Genomic DNA, 24,329 nt, shown 5'->3' on the forward strand with positions numbered 1-24,329 from the left:
GAACAATTTACCCCTAAACTAACACTCTTCTCTGAAACGGAAATTATTTCAAAATGTTCAAATTTGCCTAAACTTAAAGCCAAGGAGTCACCATTAGCTGATTCATCAGGTCACCAAATCTACTGATTTCCTGATATGTTTAACTTCTGCCTCTTTAGGCAGAATGCCATGTCCATAATATTCCAAGTCTTTATCACCTCATTTGTAGATGGTTCCTCTGTTTCCAGTCTGCTTTTCCTTATGGCACATTCTAAAATGTCACCTTGACCATACCTCTCCCTTGCTTTAAAATCCACAGTAACAGACTCCATGATTAAGGCCAAATAGATATAACAAAAACCCTTCCCAATAAACATGTTTAAATGCATTAAAATATTTTTGAAGTCTTTTTAATTGTGTGATTAAGCTTGCAAGAAAGAGGAAGATCCTCAAAGGCCTAAAATGAAGCAAAACCATGAACCAAAGGCATAAATGAATGCTAAAGCCAGAAGCTGACCTAAGGGTTACTGCCAGTTTCCTGCAACCTCCAGCTTCAGTTTAGTGGGTCCATGCCATGTGGTGAGTTATTTCAAATATCCCTTTATGGAAAACAGAATCCAAACAGCTAGACTCTCAATTTAAAAAAAAAATGGGTTGGGCTCAGTGGCTCAGCCTGTAATCCCAGCACTTTTGGAGGGTGAGGCGAATGGATTGCCTGAGCCTACAGATTCGAGACCAGCTTGGACAACTTAGAGATACCTCGTCTCCACAATAAATCAAAAAAATTAACCGGGTGTGGTAGCGCGCATCTGTAGTTCCAGCTACTTGGAAGGCTGAGGTGGAAGGATCGCCGGACCCCAGCAGGTCGAAGCTGGCTGTGAGTGTGCCACTTCACTCCATCCTGGGCAACAGAGTGAGACTCCAACTCAAAAAAAAAAGATGAAAAACCCATTCTGCAAAAAGAAGATAGCATAAGAATTTTGACTGTCTGAACCTTGACTCAGCGTAAAGGGTAAAGGCAAAAAGAAATTATGTGTTGAAGTTATGTAACAAAAAGCCAATTCTGATGCATGTTTACAGCATAACTTTACACTATTTATATGGTTGAAAAAAATTCAAGCTGAAAATATATTTTAAAGAAGTCCTAGTTTTGGAATATCCCCATGTATCTGATAAAAGCAAATGCAAATTTTCTGAAAGGACTATAATCTTCAACTGGACCTCAAAGTATTCCCACAGATACATCTCCAAGGAACATGATCTCAATGGAAAAGATAATCATGACATGTATGGGGAAACAAGATACCATAACTGTAAATCAGCAAAGATAGCTAGTAGCATTTTCAACCCGCAAAAACCTCAGATATTGAAATTATTGGATCAAATTCTTTCTTAAAGAGGAAATTGAAGACATGATGAAGGAAGAAACTCCAACTCAAAAAAAAAAAAGATGAAAAACTAAAAAAACCCAATCTTCAAAAAGAAGAATTTTAACTATCTAAACCTTGACTCAGCGTAAAGGCAAAAAGAAATTATCTATTGAAGCTGTGTAACAAAAAGTCAATGCTGCTATCAAAAATAATGAGTAGCGCTTGAAAAAGAACTAAATTAAAATGATAGAAATAAAAAAATACAATGGATAAATTAAAAGCTTAATGGTAGAATTAAATAGCAGTTTCTACCCAGCTGCAGTGAAAATAGTGAAACTGAAAATAGGTTCTGAAGAAATTTGCCAAAAGTCCACCCAAGACAAATAACTGTCAAAGATTTTTTAAAAGATGTTAAGAGGAAGGAAATTAGATCAAGACAATTTAACACATCTATAATTGGAGTTATGGAAGAAAAGAAAAGGCAAAAACGATGAGGCCTTATTTTAGCGAATAATGGCTAAGAATTCACCAGAACCTCTGAAAACACATAGAATAAGGCTCAGGTTAAGGAGTCACACTGGATCCAAACAAGAATGAAAGAAAACTGCAACTAGACAGAGAAAAAATATAGATTACTTATGAAAAAATGAAAATTAAATAGGCCATTGCCTTCTTGAGAAAGGAAACTTGAAGATATTACTTTAAACTATTATGAGAAAATAACAATCAACCTTAAATATACCACCCAGACAAAAGCATCTGTTGTAAATAAAGTCTAAATAAAAACCATTTAGACAAAATAGTGATTATTTCCTACTGTCAGACCCTCAATAAAAGACTCTCCAAAGGCTATATTTTAGAAAAAGAAAAAAAATCTCATGAAAATGTTCTAAGATAGAAAAAAGAAAGAGAAAGCAAAAAAATGGTAAAATGTCAGTAAATTTATGCAAACATTAACAATATTGAAGCCGGGCTAGGTGGCTCAGCCTGTAATCCCGCACCTTGGGAGGCTGAGGTGAGTGAACTGCCTGAGCCCGTGGGTTCAAGACCCGCCTGGCAACTTGGTGAGTCCTCATCTCTACAACAAATCAAAAATTAACTGGGTGTGGCAGCACGTGCCTGTAGTTCCAGCTACTCCGAAGGCTGAGGTGGAAGGATCGCCGGAGCCCAGCAACTCGAGGCTGCGGTGGCCGGGAGCGGCCACTGCACTCCAGTCTGGGTGACAGAGTGAGACTCCAACTCAAAAGAAAAAAAAAAAATATTGAGCAATAACATTTAATTGGTGAGATTTAAAGAAAGATAAAGCTAAAAGATTAGATAAAAATAGCTTGTGTGCTGGGGAAGCTATAATCTTTAGATTACTTGAAATGAAAATAAACTTATTGACTAAGTTGAGACACTATTAAGTTAAATATGAAATTTAAAATTACTAGGGTATCTACTAAAATAATGGTATTTTAGTAAAATGCAAAATCCCAAGCCAATAGAGGAAAATATATAGAGAATGAGGGAAAAAATCATCTCAAAATAAAGAAAAATACTTTAAAATTAATACCAATAGAAAGCAAAAACAGAGGGAGTACAAATATTTTGAAATAAATCCAACCAGTTATCACAGTAAATAGATTAAGCTTCCCAGATAAAAGACAAAACTTAGATAATTAAAAAGATACGCTATGTGTACAAAACGATAAGCTGTGTACAAAAATATGAAACACAATAAGGACACAAATTCTGAGAGAAAGACAATAGAAAACAAGGCCATGAAATTATAAATTCAAGAAAGCTATTATGAATGCAAATTTAGGAGAAAAAAATTTTAGAATTCATACAGCGCATCATTAAAATAGGATACAAATTTCAAAATTACTATGACTACATCATGCTAAACCTGAGAAGATTGAAAGCTGTGTTACAGAAGGAACATTTAATATAGGTCAGAAAAATTTGAAAACCAGTAAGCGTACAGAGTATCCACAAGTACTTTCTGAAGTGATCAAAATGTTTGCTGTCCAATATGGTAGCCAGCATCACATATGGCTAGTGGGACTAAGGAACTAAATTTTCATTTTCTTTCATATAAACTTAAATAGTTGCATGTGGCAGTTGGCTACCTATTGAGCAGCACAGACAGGATTAAATAGCAAGTGTGAGTTAATGGACACATGTAGAACAATTAGAAAATAAACTGGTCTCAGCCACTACATTAGGACAGGAAAGAAGATATTAATGGATAGAGATTGGAAACAAAGAAACAAATCATCGTTATCAGAATCAAGAGAAACAAAAAGAATCAAAGAAAGAGGCTGTGATTCCATCCCATCATTTTGGTATTATTAATCATACTTGTTCCTGGGGACCAGGGTGCAAAGGCGTTAGGGTTTCCAAGAGGGCCACATTGCTAGTGACCTCAATAGAAACCAAAGCCAAGTTAGCTTAGAGTTGGCCTATTTTGTTCTCTTTAATACTGCTCAGAGTTACAAACTCCCAGTTAATCTGTCATTTCTATTCCATTCAAATTAATAAAAATCTAATTCATTTGAATAGGATTTAAAGTGATTTGATTCAATTGCATCAAATTCTACTCAGTGGAATCAGTCCTTGATTGAAATCTATTAAGTTCAATTCAATAAAATAAATTTAAATATTATGCAGTACAATTAATTTTTAATTAATTAAAATTTCAGTTCAGGTCCATTTTGATCCGAACCTCAACTCTCCATTTCTAAATTTGGTCTCTATTCAAATCAATAAAATGCAGCAAAATCCAATGTAATTCTAAAAAATGCAACCTGGAGCTAATCAACTGCATTCATTTCTATTCATCCCTAATCAGATGAGTTTAGTGACATTCAATCACAGAGAGATAAAATGTTCACCTTTAACTACCAAATTGAATGTTTATATTAGAACTTCAAAATTAAGAGTTTTTCCCAACCTCACATCACTATTTGCAGTATGAACTCCACAGAACTTTTTTTCTTTCTCTTACTATGCAACAGCATAGAATTGGATGGTTAAGAAACAAAAGAGAATACTCCTGTTCACTTTTGTATGCTGAAATCACAGGTAATTTGAGAGGGTAGGCTTCTGTATCTATGAAAATGCTAAGTCACATAACTTTTAATTTTATTTTTAAAGTTCTTAATTTAAATAGTAAAATTCAGGCATTCTGACTCACGATCACGGGCATGAAACTTCAAAAAAAAGTTACTATGGCTACATTACTCAGAAAAAGTTAGAAATTAAGTTGAGGTGCTACGGTAAACGTTATTATCACCTCTTTATATCTCACCTAGAAAATGGGGTCCTGGATTGGTGTCCAAGTGGGACCCAGGTACCTGCACTTCTGTGTTATTTTACAGACGCTGCCAAGTGTTGAATGATCTAAAGCCCTGACTGTCCTTTCCCCTGGTCAGTGTATGGCAGACTGGTCTGATGAAAAACATCACCAGGGCACTAGTGACGAAGTCTTGAGCTCTTCTTCCAAGATTCTGATTCTATGGGTCTTATTCTACAGGCCAGGGAATCTACATCGTTTATAAGAGCCTCAGGGGGATCTCAGGTAGGTCAGAAACCTTTCCCTATACTCATCTTCCACTAGTGGGGAAAGAATGAAAACACAAAAGTGATCACTTCATGGCGTCACAACCTCCCCTGCCGCCACCCCACTTCATCCTTCTGTAAGGATTCTGAGGCTTAAGTCACCATGTCCCAGGCCTTGGAAGCGATTAGGTAGGGACAGAAACCACCTGCTGAAGAAGAGAGGCTGTCTCTATTGAAGCCAGAGTGCTCTAGAACAAGCAGCCTGTCGCCATTTCTAATCCCTGGGGCAGGAGTGGTTGTCAGTTTTAGCTTCAAGTCCCTTGTTCCTTGGACTATGCATACTTCATACTCAAAGAAAAGGGGGTCGGGCTCGGTGGCTCAGCCTGTAATCCCGCGCCTTGGGAGGCCGAGGTGAGTGGATTGCCTGAGTCCGAGGGTTCGAGACTCCCCTGGGCAACTTGGCGAGACCTCATCTCTACAATAAATCAAAAAATCAGCCGGGCGTGGGTAATGTGAGCCTGTAGTTCCGGTCGAGACTGCGGGGGGCCGGGAGCGGCCACTGCACTCCAGTCTGGGCGACTGAGTGAGACTCCAACTCAAAAAAATAAATAAATAAAAGAAAATAATAACAAAAAATAAAATAAAATCAAAGAGAATTTTTGACCTGCTTGATCTTCCAAATTATAGCTATTAGATTCTTTGGAGGACTTTGTAGTAACCACAGCACCTCTGAATATCCTCTCTGCACCATTCCAGCCTGAAGATTATTCTAAAGACCGTTTTACCTTCTCATTATCTAGGTTATTTGCATTGGAAGGAAGGTTGTTGGGTATAAGAACGTTTTTCACGTTCGGCTTAGAATTACACCAATTAAGGATGTCTCAATAGGAAGCATATTCTCACTAATCATAATTTGATGTGGACTGTGGTAAACAAGATCAGAGTGGTTAGCTGAGATTTAGTGATGAAGTAGAGAAAAAAGATTTGGCAGTGCAGTGGTAGGAATGGAAGGGAGAAGGAAGTGAGAGATTTTTCAGAGCATGAATCACCCAGAAAGGGGCTCCAGCACTTGAGGGGACTTTGGTAGCCGGAAGCTACCAGAGCAGAGACTGGGCAGTGCTGCGAAGGAGCTGCCAGCAAGGGGCACCAAGCACAGCAGTGAAAAGCAGGTTTCTGTTGCAACTGTCCCTGTTCTGTGTCCTCTGCCAAAAAGCCCTCTGTGACTTTTTAACAGAATTTGTAGAGAAGATTGTAATAGCAGATATAATAAAACTAGGTTTCATCCAGCTAAAAAGATGCCTTTAGACTTTCGTTTTAGAGTTTATGTACCCTTGTGGTATTGTTTTAATATCTTATAGAAGTGGATAGAATGAAACAAATTAAATGTCCCAGTGACACAACTGAGTCTTATCTTAGAGGGCACCAGCATCTTCATTTAAGCACCCTATTAAGTTATGTTGTGGATCCCAGGTGTTCCAAAGAATACATTCTGAAAATCACAGGTATACATTTTCGTCAAGAGGTCCCCATGCATTTGCCCTTGTTCTTCTGAAACAACTTGTTATTGGTTAAAAAAAAGAAACATACAATAACAAAAAAAAAAACCCAGAAATCTATTGGTTTCTTTAAGTCTTGGGAAAAAAGCATTCAAGCATGTTTTTTTCTTTCTCCCTTACCCAGTTTAATAATCCAAACCATAATAAAACCTTCACCATATTAAAACTTGATCTTAAGTGAGTACAAACAGCATAGTAATAATACTTCATTCAATCCATGTTTGGTTGTTTTAATACAACATGCTTTACTTTGATAGTTTAACTTCTAGTTAACTTACAGTGTGGTTCATCATTACCTAGTCTTGTTGCAGTGATTACACCTACTTAATGTAGTCAACAAAAATCTTCATATTCTGAGGTTAGGAAAGTTCTTGAACATTTGGAACTAGATAATTAAAGTATTTCTTTCCTCACCATTTCTTACCCTTGTCTTTTAAAAAGTGTTTCCCTTTTTATTGCCTTTAAACTGTTTTTCTCCCAAGCCAATTAACAGGTAAATAATTATTTGTAAAGCAAGCAGTAGCACTTTATTAACATAGCACTGGAATAAGGAAATTCTTTGTTCAAAATAAATTGAAGCATTCTCCTCTTGCTGAATATAAAATATACAACAAGTTAATAATTTGTTTTAGTTACAGTGATTTAACCAAATTAGCTAGTGTTGATAACAATATAATGTGCTTTTCCTGGGAATATGTTTTCTGTTTTTCTTTTCCTTTATTATTTTTTTTATTATAGAGATGTAGGGTACAAGTGAGGATTAAACACATAATTAGACTGCACGCAGGTGAAGTTTGGGCTTTCACCTTGGCCCTCACTCCCCCTGGTAGTGGACCAGGTACCTTTTGGGTTGTCACGTTCCCCCCCACCCAGCAGTGCCCAGTGACTGCCAATCCCTCCCTTGTGCTCATGAGACTAATGTTCAGGGCCAATTTATGCGTAAGAACATGCAGTATTCAGGTTTTTGTTGCTTGCTAGTTCACTTAGTATGATGGTCTCTACCTCCATCAAATTTACTGCAAAGTCCATGATTCTGTTCTTCTTTATAGTTGCATAATACTCCATCATGCATATGTACCATATTTTCTTTATGTAGTCCACTTTTGATAGGCAGTAGGATTGGTTCCTTGTTTTTGTTATTGTGAATAGTGCAACAATAAACATGCATGTGCAGATGTCTTTTTGGTAGAATGACTTACGTTTTTCTGGGTGTATTCCCAGGAAAAGGGTTGCTGGATCATAGGGAAGGGTAACTTTTAGTTCTTTTAGAAATCACCATACTGTTTGCCATAAAGTTTGGACTAGTTTGCACTCCCACTAACAGTAAAAGCATTCCCTTTTCACCACACTCACACTAGCCAGATGTGGAAAGAGCTCAGTGAAGCATTTTGTGCTGTTTGTCTTATTTTAGTAGGAAGGAGAACAGAATAATAACAATTTTGCATCAGCCTAACTTGGAATATTAGCTACTTAAAGACCACAAATATTGTGACTCGAGAAACTGTGGGGGATGGGAGGAGAAACTGAAAAACTTGACTGCTTTTATTCAGTCACTAGCATGTCATCTCCATGCACTTGTACTCTTTGCACATAGAGGAAATGTCATTTTAGAGCATCCTCTTGGATCCCATCCTGATACCCTACCTAACAAGTCTCTCTCTACAGTGATCTGAAGGTCTGCCATAGGAGACTAGCACAAAACCTGGACCCCATAAATAGCTTACAGCTCCTACTGAAACACTCTCTGCCCAAAAGACTTGTCAATGAGACCTCCTCTTCTGGGCTTCTGCGTAGCCCCCTGAAGGTATGAGGGAATCAGCTGGATATCTTCTCCATTTCTTCTACAGCATGATTCTCATAGTCTTAAACCTGAAGTTGGGGCTGATTGTCATCTTCTTCTTTTTACTGACAATGTTCTGAATTTTAAGGAGAATACTGAGCTACACATAGTTTCTCTTGTGCAAGCAAATTACTATCACTGTCTGTAATGAAAATATAGAATGGGGTTAGGTTGTCTCTACCAGTCACTGGAAGGAATGATCTGAAATTGAGCTGAGCATGTACTGAAAGAATCAATATTGTTAAAATTTCCATACTGCCCAAAGCAATCTATAGATTTAATGCAATATCTATCAAACCACAGGCAACGTTTTTCTCACAACTAGGAAAAAAAAATACTTAAACATAGATATGTAGAAACAAAAAAGAACCTCAATAGCCAAAGCAATCCTAAGCAAAAAGAACAAAGCTGAAGGCATAAATTACCAAACTTCAAACTTTACTACAAGGCATGGTACTGGTATAAAAATAGGGACATAGACCAGTGGAACAGAATAAAGAATCCAGAAATGAAGCCACTACAATCAGCTGATCTTTGACAAAATTGAGAAAACTTAACATTGGGGGAACATTCTATTCAATAAATGATGCTGGGAAAACTGACTAACCATATGCAGAAGAATGGAGTTGGACCCCTCCCTCTCACCAAATACAAAAATTAACTGAAAATGGATAAAAGACTTAAATGTAAGGCCTTCAACTATAAAAATCCTAGGGAAAAAACCTAGGAAATACTCTTCCTGACATCAGCCTAGGCAACAAATTTATGACCAACTCCTCAAAAGCAAATGCAGCAAAAACAAAAATTGACAAATGGGGCCTAATAAATCTAAAGAGCTTTGCACAGCAAAAACTAAACAACAACAACAAAAAAAAAAACTATCAACAAAGTAAACAGACAAGCTATAGAATGGGATTAAATACTTGCAAAGTATGCGTTCAACAAAGGGCTAATATCCAGAATGTATACGAAACTTAAATAAATTGACAAGAAAAAATAGCTTTATTTAAAAGGGTCAAAAACATCAGACACTTCTCATAGAAGACATACAAGCAGCCAATAAACATATGAAAAATGTTCCACATCACAAATCATCAGAGAAATGCAAATCAAAACCACAACGGAATACCATCTCACATTAGTCAGAATGTCTATCATTAATAAGTCAAAAAACAACAAATGTTAGCAAGGTTGTGGAGAAAAGGGAATACACATACACCATGAATGCAAGCTAGTTTAGCCCTTGTGAAAAGCAGATTGGAAATTTCTCAAAGAACTAAAAGTAGATGTACCACTTGATTCATAAATCCCACCAATTTCTGGGTATAAACCCAAAGGAGCAAATGTTCTTCTACCAAAAAGACACCTGCACTCATATGTTTATCATAGCACTATTCTCAATAGCAAAAAACATGTAACCAACTAGGTGCTCATCAACAGTACATTGGATAAAGAAAATATGGTATATATATACCATGGAATGCTACACAATCATAAAAAATAATGAAATCATAACCTTTGCAGCAATGTGAATGTAGTTAGAGGTCATTACTTTAAAGTTAATTAACACAGAAACAGAAAACTAAATACCACATGTGCTCACTTATAAGTGGAAGCTAAACCCTGGGCATACACGGACATAAGGATAAATACAACAGACACCAAGCACTGCTAAAGGAGGGAAGAAGGGAAGGAGGGAGAGAGGGGAACAAGGGTTGAAAAACTACCTATTGGGTATCGTGCTCACTACTTGAGTGACAGGCTCAACAGAAACACAAATCTCACCATCACACATTTAACAAAACTACCCTTGGACTCCACTGAATCCAAAATAAATACAAAACAAAAGTATCAGCCCTGAAAAAAATAACTTGAGCTGAAGTTCTGATACATATACTCTTCTGTGAGTTATTGAGGTACTGGTAAAAGGAATTTCCTGCCAGATAAACAATTATCCCCAGTCCTCCAAGTGTCTGGTTTGTTTCCTCTCCTCCACCAAGTGTTATAGTATCCCCTAGTTTCTAAAAACAATGAAGTCAACTAAAATTTCCTATGAGCAAAAGAATTTAGCATCATGTCAACTTAAGAAATACAATGCAACATGATAATCAGTCTAGGTAACATTCCTAGATTTTCAGGGTCAGGTTGTGGTCTGGCAAGCCCCACAAACATTTTGCAAGGTTAGCACAGCACCATCCACCTTTGTCTTCTTCCTGTAACATGACCAGAGGTGGAATCATCAAAGACTTAGTGCAACTTACAGGTCAAATGACTTTAAAATATCTTTGGGTGGTTTAGATGATAGAGCTTCCATAAATGGGATTTTTCAAGTCTTATTTTTGAAACTCTGGACCACATCAAAGGAAAATAAGTTTATTATTGATCATGGTTTCAACACTGGGAAGCATCAGAAGTTGAATACTTTACCCTGATGGAAAAGAGGAAAGAGAAGCAAATAACATGAATGTAAAACTCAAACGCAGCCCCCATATGCTGAGATAAGACACTGGTAGGCACAAGACAAAGTTTCAGAATGGATCCTTATCTCGGGGTTTCTTTGGAACAGAGTATTGAAGTCTCCCTCTTGACCATTTACCAGATCATGTCAAATACCAGGGGTGCCAAAAGAAATGTGTACACATTTTAAGAGATGGTAGGTATGTATTACTTTTCAAAGTTGAATTGAATTATGGTAGCAATGTGTAGTATGATGTTCGCTCAAAAGATGGCATTAATCAAATGAATGTTTGCATCACCATGTGACAGGCAGGACTGTCAAAAAAATGATGGGAGCATGGTTGTCATTTGCAGAGCATAAGATCATTTTGAAGTGGTCTTTGAAATTTGAGAATGCTGTGAAAGTACAACGATATTGAAGGCATGAGTATGCAACAGAACCTGCAAAAGGTCCAACATTTGCACGCATTTCTGATAAGTTTGAGACGTGGTACTATGTGTGATGTGCACAAAGGAAGATCTGAAAGGTCTCACACAACAAGTCCTGTAGTATTTTGCCATAATCAAAAGTGTCTGGACACTGATGATAACCACTTGGAGCACCTCTTGTAATTGCAGAAGGTAAACATGACTAGTATTCATCTTTTGTTATTGGTATATATTGATAATTTTTTAATACAGTTTTTTCCCTTTCTTAAAATGTGTATACATTTTTGATACCACTGTATATATTTTTAAAATGTGGGTGCCATAAATAATCATGCCAAGAGACACTGTAACTTTTCCAAATTAAGTCAACACACTGGAAAATCTAGAAATGCAAGTTTTGACAATCAAGTTAACAAACTTGCCATCATGCTCTTACTTTAGCAGCATTGTACAAACAATTGGTAAGGTTTTATAACCTTGGTAGCTCAGTTTCTTGCAGCTGTGTTCATGTTGACACATGGCAGTGTCTTGCTGAGTATGTTCATTATTGTTGTTGCATGTTTTTGTGTGCCATCATGAGAATGTCAAAGCTTGAATTAGAGCAACAAAAAACACTACATTACTTGTTAAATTTGGCAAGAGTGGAAGTGAAATCAGGGACATGTTAGTCCAAGTTTATGGCAATACTGCCATGAAGAAAACGGCAGTGTACAAATGAACTAAATGTTTTTCTGAGGGAGAGAAAGCATCACTGATGAAGAGATGTCTGGTTGGCCAGTAGCGAGCAGAACTGGTGAAAACATTGCAAACATTCATCAAATTGTGAGTCAAAATTGACTGTTGACTGTGAGAATCATAGCAGACCAAATAAACATCAATAGAGAAACAGTTAGGAGTTAACTGAATATCTTGGCATGAGAAAGTGTGTACAAAAATGGTCCCAAAGGAGCTCTTGCATTGTGACAATGCACAAGCTCACACAGCACTGTCTGTGAGGGAGTTTTTAGCCAATAAACAGATTACTATATTGGAACATCCTCCCTACTCACCTGATCTGGCCCGCAATGACTTTTTTCTTTACTGGAAGGAAAAAGGAAATATTGAAAGGAAGATATTCTGATGACATTCAGGACATCAAGGTTTATATGACAACAGCTCTGTTGACCATTCCAGAAAGAGTTCCAAAATTGCTTGGACAGGCACTTGTGTTGGTGCATAGCTTCCCACCACTTTAAAGATGACTGTAGTGATATTCAGTAAAGAGGTATGTAGCACTTTTTCTAGGATGACTTTGCGAACTTAATTGTCAGACCTCATAAAGGAGGAGAATACCTAAACAGCTCATAACTCTAACAAATTCAAAGAACTTGCTCATTTTATTACAAGTGTAGACTTTAGTTCCAGCACATTCTCAGTGACTTTAAATTGCACACCTTTTAACAAAAACGTTCTTAAGAAAAAATATCGGAATGTCTGAGAAAGTATCACAGTGTTTTTTTACATAATTTCAATATGGCCCTTTGTCAAGTTATTTGTTTAGATTTTTTGACTGTTTAAGTGATAACTTAATAAGACTTTTTCTCTCATCTTTATCTCTGAGCACTCACAGAGCTACAAGTGCACATTTAGCATCCTGAAAGGATGGATGAGATAGTACAATGGAATTTTGACCCATACACTGGGATATTTTAATTGACTGGACTTTTTGGCTTACTGACTGGCACTTTCTTTATTTTATTCTATTTCTTTCCCAACTGCCTGAAGGAGTCCTCTGTTTGCTTAGTCAATTATTCTCAAGGTTCATCCATATTGTCACATATTGCATCATTTTCTTCTTTTTTAAGGTTTGAATAGTATTCCTCTGTGTGTGCGTATAAGCACTGCATGATTCCACTTATATGAGGTATCTAGATAGTCAAATCATAGAAACTAAGAGGAAGTGGTGGTCACTGAGGGCTGGGAGAAGAGCAAAACCTGCAACCGCTAATCAATGGGCACATAAACTTCAGTTAAACCAGAAGAATAAGTTCTGGAAATCTGATGTACAACACCATACCTACAGTTGAAACAGTTGTCTGTTAAGAGGGTAGATTTCATGTCACAGGCTCTCACCACACTAAAATGAAACTCAGGAAAAAGAAGAGTCATTTATTCTCAAGGCCTTCCTGTTCTCTACTTCCTCTTCTTAATGGACTTTACTATGAAATATGACCACTCTATTCTTTGGGAATTCTTCCCTCATTTTTTCCCCCAGTCCCTCTGGCTGCCTTCTTCCTTGAACCCCACTCTGGTCATCTCCCTCTCATTCTGTTTTTGAAATACTGTTGGATTCCTACAGTATCTCTCCCGTTTCCAATACGTTCTGGTTTGCCTTGATGATTCCTAAAACAGATTTCAGCTCAGAAAATGCTCCTGAGAATCATACTCCCACAGCTGACTGCTGATTTATGCATCAAGCTCATCATCTTTTCTTTGACATGCCCTAAATTTCTGATGATCTCCCTTCTCTATGCCCTACCTTGTGCCATCCTATTAGTCTCCCAACCAGAAGCCTAGAATGAATCAATGACGCTGCCTGCCCACCTTCTCTCCCACCCAAATCCTAATAGCTCCAAGCCAGTTATACCTCCAGAAACTTTTCTTGTTTTCTCTTCCTCTCCATTTCTACTACTATTTTATTTATCTCTGTTTTAACAGAGGAGTATTGCATCTGACCTCCCTGATGCCATTTCATAGAAATGCATCCTTCATCTTACTGTTGATCTTTTAAGGCAAATTTATGCTTAAAAATTATTCATGCTAATTATTCATGCTAATTCCCTGCTTAAAATCCCTTAATAGTTTCCCATTATTTTCAGGGTATAGTTCAAAATTCCTAATTTGGGAGAAAATAAACATTGAAAAGCAGGGAAAAACCAGTGTAGAAGAACTTATTTGAACAGATTTGCAACATGGTCATCATCTACTGTCTATCTATTACACCACCACTGCCACCCTCTCAATCCAGCTCTTCAGCCATGTTCTACTACAGATACATATACTCCTATACATATTTTCATATGTAACTTTGCCTTTCTGTCATTTTGTATTCCGCTTCCTTTGTGTAGGAGTTCTTACCTCTCTTATGTCCTTATTCATCTGGATAACACCTATGCAACCTTCAAGACATTGGTTGAATTTTACCTCTTCTGGAAACCATCTTTCATGACCGCCTTTCTCTTACCCACCCTTGTGTGTATTCATAATACTGGTTAAACTCTATCCTAATCTGTACCTTTTTCTTCTTTTGTTATGTTGAGTTTATTTTTTTTAGTATTTGACACACATAATGGAACAAAATGGATGTTTGATGATTGAAAGAATGAATGAATAGATGATGAAATGCTATGCCAAGGGAAAGTAATATAATAAGTATATTAAGTAATAAGAGAAAGCAATATAATACCAAGAACATTGTACAACACATTGTGCAATATAGTATCATACTTCTGGTTTGGGGGCTAATCTGCTGTGTGAGTAAAAGCATTGCTTAATTTTTCTAGATCTAGGTTTTCTTACCCATAAAATTAGGCAGTCATTTAGAAACAGTGAAAGTCTATACTTAACTCTAAAATTCTATGATCTTCACGATTATCAGTTCACAGAAAAGCATGACCATTCGCAAAGTGAGTTGCATATTATTAGAACCAATGCCCTCATTGTGGGACGGACCCCATCCAAGCATCCAATGTATTGAATACACTCCCACATTACAGAAGTTTGACTGTAAAATTGTCTTCCAAGGAAAGAGGTACATATTCCTGTGGGAAAACTTGAGCTTGTCACTTGCTCTAGTATGCTTTATTAAATATTTCTATTATTGATATAAATGTACTTTTAAGAGGACTGAGTGATGTTCAGCCTATCTGAGAATATTGCCGCTAGTGTGGCATTATAATGACTCAATCCAGGTCTGTTTCTAAACATGCCTTTCCCCTTTCTTGTAGATGGAAGCCCTTACACGTGGTGGGTTGGCAAAGCTAACGAGAAGCACTACTACTGGGGAGGCTCCGGGCCCGGAATTCAAAAATGCGCCTGTGGCATTGAACGCAACTGCACAGATCCCAAGTACTACTGCAACTGTGATGCGGACTACAAGCAGTGGTGAGTGCCCGCGGTCAGCGCAGCCAAGCTCACCCTCCCCAGTGCACCTTCAGGTCAAACTAATTAGATATAAGAGAAAGTTTGAAAAATGCTGAAATAATAAGACAACAGGTTAGAAAGGTTTGGAACTAGCCCAGCTGACAAATATCAGGAACATACTGAAAAATATAAAAGCAGAAAAAGGTCAGTGCGACAAGGCTATGCATTTCGCAACGGCCTGACACATAATTGATGTGTTCATATTTTATTCAGAGAGGAAAATAATGAACCATGTTGTAGACAGTGATTTGCATTATAAAATGTGCTGTGTATCAACAGAGGGGGTGGCCGTGGGCGGGAGCCAATGTGCATGCCTTTGAGAGCACCCGCAGTAAACACTCTCTTACAGGGAGTGTGACCACCTCCCACAATGTTTGCTTTGAGGATCTAGACCAGAAAAAAGAGGAAGGGAGAAGAAGACCAAAAAAATCATTCTTTATTCTTGTCTTCAGCAACTGCTTGGCTGTCTACTTTTCTTTCTTGCCTGGAATTGTTTATAACTCTGATACAAATCAGTTTGAGAGAGATCTATTTTGGGCCTCTTCCATCCCTCCACTGGCTTTTGTCCTGCTTCACAGTGACTGCCTGGGTCTGTGTCAGTAACAGATAAAGATAAAATCAGCTGTCATTGTGAAAAAAGTGGCCCCAGAAGTTGAGGTGGAAGAATGCAGTTCTTTCCAGAAGCAAAATCCAGTGCCTGCTTCCTACGTGGTTACAAATGTTGAGAGACTCCATTCCTGCCTCTGGGCAGCTGCACACGTAACCAACCGTGGTCATGAATTTTCTCACAAGACCAACCACACTTTTCTTCAGTCTACCTCTATATTGTGCTATTTACAAGGACAATTGACAAGCCAACTCTGCCAGTTCATTCTACCATTCATTCTGTTCTACTGTTCATTCAGTCAGTTAACCCAAACTGATTCTCAGAATGTAACATCATATGATTTTCAGGTAGGATCTCTAATTATTTTCCAAAAGCTATATTTCTTCTAGGAAATAAAAGAAATTACAAAAGCCATATATTCCAATGTGTGTGTCTGTGTGTAGAACACTTGTAAATAGCTTACATTATTCTTTAATTGTGATTTATTGTAAAGAAAGATCATGAGCTCAATTTTTTATTTTACTTCTTTGATAACTCTGTCTACATACACACAGTCACACACACACACACATCACACACTGTACAGAAATTAGAAGTCAGGGCAATGGAATTAAAAGAGCATGGGCTTTGAAGTTAATTTTTCATTCATTTATTATCAGTCAGTCAGTTATCCAATCAGTCATTGGATTATCAGTCAGTCATTTATTATCAGTCAGTCATTTATTATCAGTCAGTCAGTTATCCAATCAATCATTCAACAAATACTGATTGAATGTTTATATACCAGGAATTCTCCTAGGCCCTGGGGATAAAATAGTAAGTGACAAGAAGAGGAATTCCTGCTCTGACCCATGTTCTTGTCACCATCTCTTACTAGTTGTATGTTATTAAACAAGCCTAGCTGACTCTCCACAATCCACGAGTCTATTCAACATTAATTTCCTACCTCTCTAGGAAAATGACTTGGGGTGAAACCTCCCCAACCAGGAGAATTGGAAACACTGTCCCAGCTGCCTACTTGTCCAAGCAGCTCAGGGCACCCTGCCATGTTCAGCTTGTCTTACCACAGAGGAGACCGGAAGGATTAAGGAAGAGGTAGAACTAGTGCATACATCCAAGTGAAATTCATTTTTGTCACACATCATGCTAGCACGGTAGGGATACAATGATAAATAGAACATGCTTTTTGTCCTCAGGAGCTCAAAAACTAGCTGAAGAAAAGACAAACACACAAATAGACAGCATAATGCATTCAGTGCTCTGAGGAAGACTTGTGCAGGATACAACAAAAACTAACAGAATAAAATTTAAATCTAACGGAAGTAGTGAATCCAGAAAGTCCTTAGAGAAAGAAGCAGACTTGAAAGGAAATAAGAGTTTGTCTGGCACTCTTTTCTTCCTTGCATGCCTGTCTTGAAGGAGAAGCAAGAACCAGCACAGCTAGTGTGGGACTTGTCAGGGCAATAGATCTGGAATGTGACATGGAGAAGAAAGGGAGAGCCACAGGAAGGCTATGGTGCAGGTAGTGTAAGCCTCAGAGCATCCTCCTTTTTCAGGGGGGCTTAGGAGTTTGGGTTTATCTACCATGTTAGCCTTCGCAGGTAACCTGGAGGGTTGAGACGGGAGGGGAGAAAACAAGCCAGAGAGAGGAAGTCACAACAGTCCTCAAAAGGCATGGAGGACTTGAGGTACAGGGTGGCATGCCAATGGAGAATGGGGAATAGCTATGAGACTTTTGAGAAGTGTCAGTTACAGGACTTGACGATCGTGACTATGAGATAAGAAAGAGAGGGATTGAGTCGACTCACTGTCAGGCACCTAGAAACAAGGTCGTGTGTATATTGATCTGAGGTATATTGATCTGAGGGGAAGTAGATGATGAGTTTGCCTTTGAAAATATCAAGTTTGTGGCACCAGCATAACATCCGTGTCTAAACCCCAAGGGGCACCATTAGTCGGAATACGGTTTAAAAATGTAGATATCAGAGAAATGTGGCTGCCTCTGAGCCCATTTCAAAGCACACACCTGAAATCAGATCACAGATGAGAAGATTTACATCAGACCCTCTCTTGCAGATTGCTTCCTTGGGCAAGCTTGTGACTGAGTTATCATATTTTGCAGATACTTGGGGACTTGGCTGCTGCTAATGCCTGTGCTCTTCTGGCTGAGCAGCAGCTGAGACATCCTCACCCTTTTGCTTCCGTAGAGTTTGTCAATGTTTCATAATATAGGCACTATATTTTGAGCAAACGGAAAAGCACAATGAATATGCTTGTAATAAATAGCTCTTAAAAGAATCTTCCCTATTTAGCACGAGTGAAAGCTGGTGGAGATGTCTTATTGGTCTTAGAATTCACTAGCACCTGGCAAAAAAAAACCTCTATGTGGGTGCCTTAAACATTTTGGAGTGAATGAGGTTGCTTCTAGAAGGATGTTACGAAGTACTCAAAAGCAGTGAAGGGAAAACTAAGCTGCAAACTGAAAGACTTGACAACCAGACCCCTATTTGCCACTTCTGCAGGATGACTTTTAACCTCTCTCAAACTTAGATTTATTGTCTGTATAATAAAGTAAATCTTGATTGGCAAATTTTTGTGAGAATTAAGTAGGACATAGAACATAAAACATCCTATAAGTTGTGCTTAATGGAATGCATAGTTATTTGCAATCCTTAATTATGCAATTCTTATGGCAATTCTCAATGATTCCAAACGAATCTTAATCAATGAAAACAGACTGTGGCAAGTGGCCCCTTCATGGTACTGCTATACCTTTCCAGCAGGCCTTAAGTGAAATTCCACAACACCACATACAGGTGTTATGAAAGAGGCTTCACTGGAGAAAGCTACAAATCAGGGATCGTCAACAGAACAGGCACAGGTCCCTAATCCCATCTTCCCTCAGAGAGGTGCTAGGGCCAGGACATTCTGCAGAGTACATTAAGGGTGGATGTGCCCAGAAAAACCCTGTTTCTCTCACTTATCATACAGCAAGAATGAGAGCAACTTTGTGGAGAAAATCAGGTGCATAGTGTACCAGGCGGTCTAGATGCAAGTGCCTGTTGTTTACAGACTTTGTCTGGGAGTCCTCTCCCCTCCAGGAATAGGGAGGAAGCCACGCCGCCTCTGGAGACTGACTTTGGGTATAGAATTCCTGACTAGAAGTGAGAAACACTCCTGGCAACCCAGAGTATATTGTTATAGTCACTGCTGTTCAATTTTTTGTTTGTTTGTTCTTTAATCCAAACACAGATAAGAGCTCAGAGACTGGGGAAAAGGAAAAAATTTAGTATACGTCCAAATGAAATTTACATAAACCTCATTTGTTGTAATGTTAGGGTAAAAACAAAGGTTCTGTTGAATCTCATTCCTTTAGATTCTGTGTCCAGTTACTTCTTTCAATAATCCCATCTCAATCACAAAGAATCATTTAATTAAGATGAACTGAGACCAAAATGGGTACAAAGTAATCTTATGTCATTTCCTCCCTATGTGGCCTAGGTCAAGACATTTAATTTTTTGTTGTTGTTTTCTTATCAGAAAAATAATTATTAATACTATCGTACTCCCCAAATCATGTAAAGATCTTGGTAAAATGCTGTCATAAGTGAATGTTTAGAATTACACTAGGGTATATTACTTTTATTATTATTTGTGTGTTGACTGGAACCCTAGCTAAAATCATTATTAATTTCTTAAATTACAGATGCATAAATTGGGGTCCAGAAAAATTTTAATTGTTTTTTAGAAATTATCATGAAAATGAAGAACAGAGACAAGACTAAAGATTCAGGTCTCCAAACTCAGTCCAGTGTTTTCTCACAGCATAGTAATCAAGGAAGACTTCTCACATTGTTCTTATCTTTTTAATGATTGGTGAACTTAATGTTTTAACTAACTGCATGTAAGCATGAACTTAAAACTTAAACCAGAGGCCACATGTTATTTTTTAAAGGATTCTAAAACTTAGATTAAATATTTATTCTTACTGACTAGAGTAAAATACATAAATATGGAGCCTGCATAAATGAGATTGTAGCTCAGAGCACAGTTCGGTCTCACAACAAAGTTGCAATGGCCTGTGGGTACTATCACCATCTCAATAATTTCCTGATTATCTATGTTGTGAGAAGTTTTGCAGTTCTTTCTGAGATTGAATGTAATTCAACATTTATGATTTACTATTTAGAGCAATAGTAAATATTCCCATCAACAGTGCTAACATTCTAATTACATGAGCCATGGTCTCAGCTAAGTGCCCACTGCTGGGTAATTCCTGGTCTCTTGCAGTCTGACACAGTGAGCTAAATCATCACATCTGAAATTAGCAGTTCCAAAATGGAATGAATGATGAAGGAATGCCACCCTTTGCTTGAGTACCCTTCTCTCTCATAGTAGAATTTCTAGACAGTTGTGAACTAGCCAAGATAAGCCTATGTGGGATGGGAAGTAAGTGAGCTGAAACATTCTTGGCACAGTCTGTGTGTTAGAATTAGTCCCCAGTTACCACCTTAACCCTAGATAGGTTGAACACCAATCCAACACACTCTATTCCACTGTCCCTAAATGGAACCAACTAGTCTGCAAGACTTTTTCTTCCTGGGCCAAATAATTCATGACCAATTTTTATAACAGTGGAGAGGAGTTTATCAAAGTCTCTTCAATATTTCAAAGCCAGAAACTTGCATTTGTTTGGGTCAGCTTACTACCCAAAAACTAACTGATAAATATTATGAGTATTTTTAAAGTGATTATATTTTACTTTTTTATTGTTTATAAAAGTCTGATCTAATTATACTGACATTTTCTTTGAAAAATGCCTTTAGAGTACCTTTTACTCAAAGTAAAATATTTATATGTGCTTTCTCATTTGTCATGTTGTTCAAATAATGATAATGGGAATTTATTGAGAGTTAATTACATGTCAGGCATTGTTGCAAGTGCTTAAATATATCATGTCATTTAAACAACACATTGACCCTATGATAAAGATACTATCTTAGACTCACTTTAAAGATGAGGAAATTAAGCCCCAGAGAAGTTAATTTATTCCCCCAAAGTCACACAACTAACAAATGGTACAGCAGAGATTCAAACCCAAGGCAAGCAACTCCTGATTAATACTTAGATAGCACATGGCTAGATATAAACTCTGCCTAAATTTTTAGCATGTGCACTACAGCATGATTTCATTTTTAACATGTTTTTTATTTTGGTAAAATAAAAATAACAAAATTTATTCTCTTAATCATTTTTTTATTTTACAAATTAGTGATACTAAGCACATTTATTTTGTTGTGCAGTCATCACCACCATCCATCTCCAGAGCTCTTTTTTATGTAGCAAATCTGAAACTCTATACCCATTAAACAGTAACTCCCCTTCCCTTCACCCAGTGTCACCCACTCCCTGGCCACTGTCAACCTTAGATAATGACATTCAGAAAATATGATTAAGTACAGTTTATTGGTGTTCAAAGCTTGAAGCTAGCCACTGAGGAAACACCGACTCCAAACAAAGGTCAGCTTTCAAAGTGGGAAAGATTTCACTTACATAGGCAGAAGTAGAGAAAGTTAACAAGGCTGTGGCTTTTTCCATATAAAGCTAGGACATAGGTTACAGCAATTTGATTGGTTACAGTTTGCTACATTTCAAAGTCTCAAGAGATCTTATTTCTGGAGCCATTTGGTATGGGACAAGAATGAGGAAGAGATTTAATCTATAATTGGAGAAGCAGACTTGCAGCTGCATGCTGGGTGACTCAGGCCACATAGCCACATTTCTCTCAAGGCTCAAAATAACCTAAAGTTCTAACTGCTTAAAAGTTTGAATAACCTAATTTCATACCACCACAATTCTGTTTTCTGTTTCTATGAGTTTGACTTCTTTAAGTACCTCATATGAGTGAATCATACAGTATTTGTCTTCCTGTGACTGATTTACCTCACTTAGCATGTCTTCACCTACTTTGTAGCATGTATCAGAATTTCTTTTCTTTTTCAGAATGACTAATATTCCATTGTATGGAAAGAACACATTTTGCTTCTCCATTCATCCATCAGTAGACACCTGGCTTTGTTTTCACATTTTAGTAATTGTGAATTGTGCTGCTACGAATATGTGTATACAATTTCTTTTTCAATATCTACTTTAAATTATCTCCATGGTGCTTCTGATTTGGTTTTTAAAAATCATTGTTTTTTTAATTTTATATCCAAGGCTTTATCATAAATAAGTCAAAATGATTTTCCGAAAGTAACCTGGCTTTGAATTCTAGCTCTGTTGCTTGCTAGTTCATTGATCTTGAACAAATTATAAAAACTCTCCATGACTGTTTCCATAGCCAAAAGATTAAAATAGCAACCATAGCTACATCAGACGGTAGATAGGTTTAAATGAAGGCACATTTATATTTCACCAGTAAGTGGTCGACAAACTTCTATTCTAATTGTTGTTACTATTTCCAGTAAGCTTACCTCAAGCTACACATGCCATGCTCACACAATTACAGAGTTCTCCCATGACTTCCTGAGGTGCAGCCTCCAACATTTTAAAGAACAACTTCTCCTGGCTCTTCCATTCTGACCTTGCTTGAATGCCCTGCTGCCACCCTGCTGCTGATGCACCCTCTTGAGAGCCTTATTATGGAAGCTGCAGCTGTCTCAATCTATGACAACCACTGATACCTTTCCAGAGAGGAGGGGCTCCTTAGTTATCCCCAGTGAAGCAGAAACCAGGCTATGGCTTTCAGCAAGACTTGACTGAAGGATTGGACTTAACAGAAATATTACACTGAGAAAAACCTGCAACTGCTTCCTGAAATAGCCACCCTCAGAGACTAAGCAGGAGCCTGCCCCCGCCCCCAGCCCCTGCCAAGCTCTTCTTGAAACTTCCCATGTGTCTCAATTCTTCTCTCACTAAGGAGTCTCTACAGGCATCACTGGACATTTTGATCCAAGCCTAACTTCCCCAAACTCCAGAGGAAGAGGATGTCCTTCTTCATCCCAAGTCCTACCTCAGTTTCCACAAGAGGAACATTTATTTCTCAGACTAATTAATAGTACAAACATTAAGTCCCTTGAAAAGAAAATTCCCAGCCTAAGCCACAAAGAGCTGCTGTCTATCACCTGGACTGGACCAGGACATCACTGTGGTCTGTTCTGGGACCTGGTTATGGTGAGTGTGTTAACCCAAGTTGAGGTTTCACTCCTGTAGGACTCTTCCTGTAGGACAACAGTCAAATGCAATGTGTGCAATGATAATATTAGTCTAGCTTTCTTTCATAATCTCTCCTTATGAAGAGAGAAGAAGATAAAGTCAGCAAGCTCCTCCTTCTACAATTTCATGTGGGAAGAAGCCCAGACAAAAACTCAGCTACATCTCCAAAAAATAAAAATGAGTTTCCAGACACATGGCAGTTTAAATTCAGATTTGGTGGTGGGGGGTGTCATTTTTAATATTGTAGGGACAAGGTCCTGCTAAATTTACAGTATTAAACAGAAAAACATGTCACAAGAGAAATTTTAATTTCTGCTCCCAAATTCAGGAGCAGTGTGGAAGTATTTGCCAGATATGTATGCAAATGAAAAGCCACAAAAGTGATCTCTCAGGAACTAGAGATTCTACCCCAAAGACAACACCAGAAATCTCATAACCACTATTCCCATTCCACCTGCTCTCAAAGTAAACAAACAAAATCAGTTTTTTCAACTTCACATTTTTAGGACCCAAAACAGGTAGTTCAATGAAAGAAAGAGAAAGAAACACACACAGTGGATATTTAAAAAGAATCTCAGTTTCATCTGTTTCAAAAGGTGAAATGAAGACAATTGTAAGACACCCTCTTCCTAACATCAGTTCAGAAAAGAGAAACCAGTAGTACCAAGGAGGGGTCCCTCTAGGGTGGCAGTTGAGAGCCTGGGCTGTTGAGTCAGGCAATCTGTGTCCATATCCCTGTTCCAACACTCAGTCAGTTGGTGAGACCTGTCTGTGTCTTGTTTTTTTCCTTCTACACAAGGGAGATAATAAAGGTAACTGCCTTCAGAGATGGTGTGAGAGTCAGAGGATTCAAGCATGGGGGTACAGAATACAGAGCATTGTGACTCACCTTCACAACATAGCTCTTTGCCCTGTCACTGGCAAGGGGACTGAGAGCACACCCCTTGATACATGCTTGGTAGAAAACTAAGACTGAAGCCACCTTTTTGAGGGCTGTTTAGAATTTGCTATCAAAACTTTAACACTATATTTTTTGACTGAATCCTTCTCCATATGGCATGTGTCATCTCGAACAAAGATAAACAAATATGTTCCAAGATTTCACTTTCCATTTTTTGTAACAGTTAAAACATAACAAACCCAAA

The 24,329-nt window shown here is 37.8% G+C and overlaps 1 protein-coding gene across 1 annotated transcript in view; it reads left to right on the forward strand.

Annotated features, from left to right (window-relative positions):
• Positions 1-15,141: 15,141 nt before the first annotated feature.
• The window catches only part of LOC103260743 (contactin associated protein like 2), a 528,300-nt gene continuing 519,112 nt past the window's right edge, over positions 15,142-24,329 (forward strand). The window contains exon 1 of the mRNA XM_008058392.2: positions 15,142-15,320. Within this exon, the coding sequence (XP_008056583.2) occupies positions 15,142-15,320 (179 nt within the window). The remainder of the gene's footprint in view (positions 15,321-24,329) is intronic.

Source organism: Carlito syrichta, unplaced genomic scaffold (assembly GCF_000164805.1).
Source record: "Carlito syrichta isolate Samal-C Ts95f unplaced genomic scaffold, Tarsius_syrichta-2.0.1 Scaffold303324, whole genome shotgun sequence".
NCBI lineage: Eukaryota > Metazoa > Chordata > Mammalia > Primates > Tarsiidae > Carlito > Carlito syrichta.